This window comes from Corvus brachyrhynchos, unplaced genomic scaffold (assembly GCF_000691975.1).
Source record: "Corvus brachyrhynchos isolate BGI_N302 unplaced genomic scaffold, ASM69197v1 scaffold45, whole genome shotgun sequence".
Lineage (NCBI taxonomy): Eukaryota > Metazoa > Chordata > Aves > Passeriformes > Corvidae > Corvus > Corvus brachyrhynchos.
In genome coordinates this window covers 127814-136636 of record NW_008238361.1, presented here as the reverse complement: position 1 = coordinate 136636, position 8823 = coordinate 127814, and the positions used below count along the sequence as shown (strand labels likewise).

At 35.8% G+C, this 8823-nt stretch overlaps 1 protein-coding gene across 17 annotated transcripts in view; it reads right to left on the bottom strand.

Moving 5' to 3' along the window:
• BAZ2B (bromodomain adjacent to zinc finger domain 2B) overlaps positions 1 to 8823 on the bottom strand; it is a 121695-nt gene that overhangs the window by 49014 nt on the left and 63858 nt on the right. For all 17 annotated transcript variants that reach the window (XM_017736030.1, XM_017736031.1, XM_017736029.1 and 14 more), the window contains 4 exons: positions 7718 to 7879; positions 7152 to 7345; positions 3123 to 3326; positions 2038 to 2436 (listed from right to left, as the gene is read on the bottom strand). In XM_017736030.1, the coding sequence (XP_017591519.1) occupies positions 2038 to 2436; positions 3123 to 3326; positions 7152 to 7345; positions 7718 to 7879 (959 nt within the window). The remainder of the gene's footprint in view (positions 1 to 2037; positions 2437 to 3122; positions 3327 to 7151; positions 7346 to 7717; positions 7880 to 8823) is intronic.

Here is an 8823-nt window from a genome sequence, read left to right as displayed (position 1 = left end):
AGGGAAAGACAAATTGAACTCAAGATGAAGTTGATCCAAACTATGCAGGGAAGCTTTCCCACCTGCTACAATGCTCTAGACAGAAACTTTCACAAAGGTATTAATCATTCTGAAAAAGCCATTCTTAGAAAGATACTACTCTTGTGTACCAGCACAGGAAAACCTCTCCTTGACACAAAAATCCCATTAGTGAATGTACAGCTACTTTTAATTATTTGTTCACTTTAAAGCACAAGGTAAATACAACACACTCATGACCGCAATACAAAAAAACCAATAGAGGACTCCTGGTGTAGAGAAATTTTATTACAAAAAAAAATAAGGGAAAAGGTACTACTCAGAAATGCTGTGATATGTTAATTGTTTAACTGAAAAAGTAGTACTTGAAAGTTCTTCACTTGAAACTCAGTCAGTAATGGCTAAGAAATGCATGTAAAGCTTACAGTGTCTTTAGCCTAAAGGTTGTTCCAAAGAAAAGAACCCCACATCATCTTCAACAGAAAATATAATAAAATGGATAAAGACGGTACAGTTTAAAATAAGTTTTTAAAAAATGAGTCAAACACAATACATTTTTGGAAGTTACTAACATTTAAATCTGAATATAAAATTATGAAGACCTCTAAAATAAATACTCACACAGTGCATACCTCCAGTAAAAGTTTTAGAGAAATCAAACTACTAAATGTGTGATCTATCACCAGCTAAAGACTCGTAACCTAAATTTGAAAGCAGAAGCCTCTTTCAATAGCAAAGATGTATGTTTTCACAATTATAATTTAGTTAGCTACTCCCGGTAAGTGAGAAGCTTATTTGAATTTTACCACGTAACAGGAAATTGGAAAGGAAAAACAGTTTATATCTTCTAGTCTAGCAATAAAAATGAAGTATTTTTCAGTCCTCACTGAGGGCCTGTGAGTTATCTGTGAATCAGAATTCAGTTTACTACTCCCAAATACTACTTAGTTTAAAACAAAATTTGAAAATAGTAAAATAATAATGAGAGTTGCCTTTGTAAATATATCTTCTATATATTTTTTTTTGTATACCCTAAGCCTCAGTGTTTGTAAAATGCTAGATTTTTATTATCTTCTAATCCCCATTCAAATCTCACTGAATAAAAAACTCACCAGCAGTCACTGTAATCACTATAAACAAAATAAATAAACTGAGGATCTAAACATTTTAGAAACCGCAGAACTGTTAAGACAGACATATAAGCTTATTGTACAGTCCTGACCAGTAAAAAAGGAGATAAATTGAGGGAGGATGCTGAGGCCCTGGCACAGGTTGCCCAGAGCAGCTGCGGCTGCCCCACTCCTGGAAGTGTCCCAGGCCAGGTTGGACAGGGCTTGGAGCACCCTGGGATAGTGGAAGGTGCCCCAGCCCATTTCAGGGGGTGGGATGGGATAGAGCTTTAAGGTTCCTTCCAACACAGGCCATTCTTTGATTCTAAAAAAACTATTGAAATGGCTACACTGAGTTTTTACAGCTATCAGTGCATGAATACATCTCTTTAAAGAGCAAACAAAACTCAACATTACATTGACCATTTTTTTAAAAAAATGGCTTTCATCTTCTTTGTTTAAAATCATGGTTATAATAGGTGATTTCAATTACTTTGACTTAAAACTATCCAACTTGAAAGAAAGTGAAGCCATGCTTACATACTAGGTATGTGAAGTATTAAATCACCATTTTGACTGAAACTAGAAGCATAAGAAAAATATCCAGGCCACACAATTTACCTATGAGTACTTTTCTTATTTTGATTTTGATTTTAAATGCACACTGTCCTTAAGAGATGCATGACCCACACAGTCTCGTTCATTTACACCATTCAGAAATCCAGATCAACTCTAAGAACACATAAACCCCCATGATTATGAAAATATATACTTATTATATATATATGTATATATATGAAAATATATACTTATAATTTTAATACACTATATTTAAAAAAGCTTGATGGCACAATGTTACATCTTTTTAAGCAGAAGACACAGGTTATAAATAATCAAAAACTTCACTCACCCGTTTTGATCTAACATCGCTGGTCAAACTGATAGATTCTTCAGAGGTATTTTTATTCCCTGCTTTGAGTAGATCAGGGGAAGGAACTATGAGTTTTAAATAGGTCTCCTTTTTGGCTTGATGTACCAAAGACAAAGGTTTCACATTAGGAACCAATCCCGTAGACTGTATTACACTTGTGTGTTTGTTCACAGATTCCTCCTTTGCCTGAGAGCTTTGAAAAATAAACGGAAGCTGCTGTGACAAAACCTGAGGCTGCTTCTGCTGGGACTGGAATGATGAGTGAGTCTGGGAATCAGACACAAGAGGTATCTGCTGGTGTGTTCTTTTTTCTTGAGACTTTTCCTGTGATTTCTGTCCATCGGTTTTCATATCTGTTATACCACTATGCATTAGCACCTGCAAAATATTTATTTTTGACTGTTCATTATGTAAGTCAAAAATCCTTTTAAAAAGACTAAGCATATATGATCAGTCTCCATGAAACAATTACACTAGTCTTGGCAGAGGATGAACAATAATAATTTTCAAATCAGTCTTGTAATATATTTATTGTTCACTTTGGGTTTTTCCCCCCGATAGTTTCAGCATGTGAAGACAACGTTTACTAGAGAAGGAGTATTAAACCATGGTTGTTCTTAAATGTATTTCTGACTGTAAACCTAACAGGATACTGAAGATTCCAATCTTGTTCTACTGCTAGGGAAAGCAACCACTCTGCTAGGAAAAAAGCAACTGCCAAAGCAATATCCATAATGATATCTTTTCAATTCATCACCTGCACACAGTACTTAATTTCTTTGTATTTCCTACTTTACAACAAAAATAACAGTCTACCAACTGTAAACTCCTAGCCTGTGAAGAACAGCAATACAGACATGCACGCACACAAAAGAACCAACAAATCCCCTCCCAAAGACCTCACAAACAGAAAACCCTGAAGCAAACCTAAAAAGAGTATTCTTAGCTTTTATTAATGTGCAGTTAAGTAATTGTTGATTATTTGTTCACAGACATGAGTAGGTCAATTTGTCACAAACAGCTTGCAGCATCAAGACTGTGAGCAGCACAGCGAGGTGTTATACCTTGTTCTTGCTTTTGTGATGTGCTTCATTTTCAGAATCAGATTCATCATCTTCACTCTCTTCAGCACTCTGGTCCTCCTCCTCTTCATCCTCCTCTAGGTCATCAGAGTCACTACTACTTATACCTTCACTTGAGGTGTCTGAAGAGGAGCCTGAGTCACTGTCGCTGTTACTAGAGCTTTCCACTGCTTTTTTTCTGGGCTTCTACCGGGAAGATAAATTCTCTGTTAATGCTTCAGTTTTAATCTGTTATATAATCTTTTTATTAAACATAACCTTTGAAACAAAGAAGATTAAGACTTTGGAGTAAAGTGATCCGCAATTCTTAAAGAGAAAGTGCTTCACAAGATGATGAAAATTAAAAACTGGTCACAAAGTTCCACTGAAATATTTTTCTGACCACTGCGGACATCACTACATCACAAAGCAAAATGCCAGATTTAGGCCTAGAACATTGACCTAGAATTTGGGTCTAGTAAACCTCCGCTGAATGTGCTGATTCCAAAAAAATTCATACCCAAAGCTTGTACTGCAAATTAGCACAGAAAGAACAACAAATATTAAGTTTATCAAAGTTTCAGTGGCACATTCATTTAACTACATTTCTTAACCTTCAATTTCACAGTATGAGCTCTACAGCAACGTACAGTTTTGAGAACAGAAGAGTATGCTCATCAAATTGCTTCTGGGATTTGCTTCTGAAAAATGGACCAAAATCTGCTGAAATACTCTGACAACTATATTATATTGAAATTTTTGTAAAGCACACATTTGCAGACCAGAATGAGAAAACAAAAGAAGCAACAAACAAGAATGTAGGAAAAAAGGAAAGGTGTCAAAAATTGCAGGAACCCTAAAATGCTGACAGTCCAAGACTACATTTTTAATGTGCAGTGGATGAAGAAAGTTAGGTTTTTGGGGAGCTAAGTAAACCAAATGCATATTTACAAACCCATCTGAAGGATGTACGTGTGGACTCAAGTGCTATAATAGAGACCGTGTAAAAGAGATGTGAAAGTACATATTACTGCACTGAAGTATATTGAATCATTAAAGGGAGTTTGCAGAATTATGTTGGGAGGTAGAGAAACATGTGAAACCAAGATTACGGATATCAAGCAGCAACAACAAGAGTTATGTACCATCTAAACAGGGCATGTAAAACCACTGAGGGGACTGTAAGGTTAAAACTAGTCCCAAGGAAGACAGATGCACAGCAAACGAGGTGACTGGAGGGCAAAATAATGCTGCAGCAATTTGAAATAACAAGGCAGACAGGAACATGAGAGAGAGCGCCTTAAAAATACTCTACTTCTAAACATAACTTTCTCTGAAAGGTTACCTTTTGTATGTAAGAAGTAAGCCACTGACAGTGTACCAAATTAGCACAAGGACATCTATCTTCAACACTGTTATGCTCAACAGACATAACATGATACAAATATTTGGTACAGTTTTGAAGACCAGCCTTTGAACAGGTTTTGGTTTATCATTGCTATGTAAGCCCTTTGAATGATCAACTACACACTCCAGACAAAAGAAACCAGATGACAACTCAGGACTACAGCTCTGAGGATCAGATGCTTCTATCAACTCAGAAGTTTTTCCAACACTACAGGCAAAAAAAATCATAGCATACGAGTTACCATTAGACTGCACTCTGCACTTCAGGATTCCCTAAAATGGTAGGACAACAGGACTAGAATTCAACCAGAAAGAAAACACTGCACCAAAAGTAGCTCTTTAGATTTTCATCAACTGTAAGAACAGTTTGATACCAGCTTTGCCTTTTTCTTTTTTTCCTAAAAATAAACAAATATTTTAACAATTTTTTTAGATACCATCCTCAAAAAGAAATTACAACTAAGGAGATGACTGAAGAAATCAGAAGATGAACACTAAAAAAACCAAAACCCTAAAGAAAACAACCTTTAGAAAAGTATATTAAAATGTTTTAAAATAAGACATGCTTTTAAGAAGAGGCAAGTGTTACACTTTGAAATTTAAAAACATAACATCACTTGTACAAAGCCCAGCACAAAATACTCCTATCTGCCCACATACTTATTCCTCAGACTTCAGTTCCTACTGTGGCTTTATTTTAACATACTGAAATATGGGGGGAGGGAGGGAATTATCATCCTCATGTTGGGAGTTCTCATTTAGAGTAATTTCGATGTTTTGATACAAAAGGTTGTTCAAATAATTACATTGACAAATACCAATTACCTCAAAAAAAGTTTCAAAGGAAAGGAAGTTATGAACATCAGCATATCAAGTAAGATTAGGAAAAACAAACTTCATTTCAGTATTAAAAAATTTACTACAGGAACTTAGGAAACAAATAACCCGAAATTTATCTGCATGAGACAGAGGACTTAAAAGTTAAGATACAGAACACAACATTCTTAAGAAAGGTACTTGTACATCAAATCCATGCTTTTACAGCAACTCAGTATTTAGTCAAGTGAACCTGGAGTTTGAAATCAGTGCCCACATCAAAAAACCTATCAACAGTACCAAATTTATATCTAAAGACAAATGTTAACACAAAGGAAAAAGATAACAATGCTGATAAACATCCTGACAGAAACTGGGGGAGGGAGAAAAAAACCCCAACAGGCAAAAAGAGGTAAAATTTTTCAGGGATATTCAAACTAGCAGGTTACTAGCTTAACCAGCTCAATTTTCTGAATAAAGCAAAGAGCCAAAAAGTACCTTTTGGGAAGGCATTTAGAGATATTAAAAGAGAAATTTATTTGGTATTCTGCCTAAATAAAGTAATAGTTAGAAATACAGAAACACCATGTGGAAAAGCCTTTACCTCTGCACCACAGAAAGAAAGCTAAATTTCGCACTTAGATACCCAGGATAAAAGCAGAATTTTGGAAAGAGCCATTTTTGGTATTTAAGCCTGAAGAAAGTCAAAGGCTTCCCGAATACCTTTAACTAGCTTAGTACTTTCAAAAGCTGTCAACTGTTGAACCCATGAGGAATGTTTTGAGGAAAAATATTCTTTCTTAATAATTTCCTTACTGTCCGTATACTAAACATTGTATTTCACTGCACAATTACAAGTAACCGTTTCAGTGTTAACTCCTGCTTTTCTGCAGATACATCAAGCACCAGCTGTCCCTTGAAAATGCCAACCTCTCACCTAAGAACATTCAGATTTGGTAGCTGAATGTAGTTCAGTAACAGAAAGAAAAAGAGACCCAATTCACTCACAAAACAAAAATATAAATAGATATAAAGAAAAAAATATATTTTAGCCTAGATGGCTGTCAGTAGAGAATTACTCTCTTTAGCTTCTACTCTGACAGTAACCACCTACCCAGTATACCATTTTCTGTGTTTTGCTTCAATAGTTTTGATTCCAAGAGTAGCAGAGTTCTTAGAGTGCTTAGGTCAGTATATAAGGTTTACTAACTCACTGAGACTACTTATGTCTTTCATATTAGATGGCTAAGATTATTGCTGAAACAAAGCAGTTAATAGTAGTTCTTTCTTCTAATAAATAGGAAATTACTTCCAGAAAAGCATTTTTCTTTTAACATCTAAAAATTTCATTTTGTTTTCATAAGATACATGAAAACATAATTAAATTCACAGAAATAATCTAGAATGTTGTAACTGTAAGGCCAGTGTGTATATATATATATATATATATATATATGCACACTGTCACATAATAATATCAAATTTTGGTGTTAAATATATATATTTTTAAAAATTAGATAAATTAAATAAAACAAGGTGTTGGATGCAACTATTAACTTATTAACTAGTGAAATTAGTACTAATAGTAACTTTTAGTTCATAAGTATATCAAAACCAATTACAAAAATTCCAAAAGCCAATGCACACAAAAAATCCCTACAGAAACAAGTGTACAGATCTTGCTCTAATAAATCAGAAGAACCCCAAACATTCTGTACTCAGAAAAACACTTTAAAATGCTCCCATGTGCAGAATCCTTATCATGTCAATTTTTTTGTCCAAATCTTCCATTTCTTTTTGTGTAATTACCTTATCTTTGATTTTATCAGCCCTGGTGTCCAAAAGCTGAACTTTGCTTTGCTCCTGGTTGTATCTGCGTCCTCCTGCTCCTGAGGTTACAGTTTTCACTGGTCCTGCCGATGTTGCAACACTAGTGGAGAGCACGGATGCGCTGAGAGCTGACACTGCAGTAGTACTGTTGCCATTCAGTGATCCATTTACACCTAAAGACAACAGATTTACAAAGTGACATTTAAAATAAATCTGAAGTAACTGATATTTCCTTTGAGATGCCCCAGTCACACTAACATTCCATAGACAAGATACTAGACTACTTACAGGTTACTCGCCACATATACTAAAATTTGTCATCGAAGTGTCACTCTGATTTGCAGTTATTTTAGTTTAAACATACAGAGCACACATGATTTAAAGGCCAAACACATACTTGGTATGTATCATCCTTACCTAACAAAACTATTTTTTATAGAACTGTTTCAGAATGGGAAGAATGACAAAAGTAAAGCTCAAATTCCACATCTTTCTGCATGCGCAGAAGTTCAATATGATTATTTCCAAACAACTTCAGCCATTACCTTTTTCTGTATTGCTCCGACTACTTTTTCCTGTAGCTCTTGAGTGGAATGAAGCAGAATCATGATTCTGTGCAGGAGGAGCAAATAGTGTGGGAATTCCCAAGAGTGGTGGGAAAAAAGCTGCCCCAGGACGAGAGTGCGTGTCTGCTGTTCGCCACCATTCTGAACCGCAAAGGAAATAAAAACAAACTTCAGTTGTTCTAATACTATATTTAAGTATTTCAGTAAGCATATTGCTGTGCATAATCCAGAGCAGATTTACTAAATCTAGAAGTAAGAACAAAAGGTTTAGAAACTTCTGCACGACACACATTTCCTGCAGCAACTCTGGTCTTAAGTCATTAAAGCCATTCTGATAAAGATTGCAATGCAGTTTTATTTAAATGCACTCTGAAAATAAATATTTAATAGAAAGCGATGTGACACTGATCACCCCAAAATGAAACTGCTAGTCTTAAAAACTGAATCAGGATTCACAGATCACCCTTTAACATTTATTATTATCATCTCAGCAGTCTTCCTACATCAGAACTACGAAGTAACACAATAGCTTTCGGTCACCTCTACAATCTCAGTCTTTGAATACTCCAAGGCCTCCACCACAAAACCACATCTGAAGCTGTTCTGCATGAAAAGACCTATTACATAGAGGAATTGCTAGTTACCCAATGGTAACTCTACAGCCACTGCAAGATGTTTCTATCCTTGAGTTTGACACTCCATCACAAAAAAAGCAGCCTCTATTTTATATCCTGTAACAACTCTATTCAAATGCCCTAGTTTCAACTGGTGACCCTGCTTCTAACTTCAATATCAGTGTCTTGGGGTGACTTTATGATGTGTATCCCCTATCCCCCAATGCTATCTCTCAGACTGGGAGGTTGGCAGACAAGATAACGATGAGACACGATGAAGAGGTGTCCTGGTTCCAGCCAGGACAGGGTTAATTTTTGCAGTAGTTGGGAGGGGGCATGGCCAGGACCCAGAGGTTATTCAAATAAATCTCACACCACTGGCAGGGGAAAGGGACTCTCTTCCAGGGAGAAGGGCTCTCTTCCCAGTTGGCACACTGTGGCAGAGGTCAGGAACTGTCTATCATCGGCGGG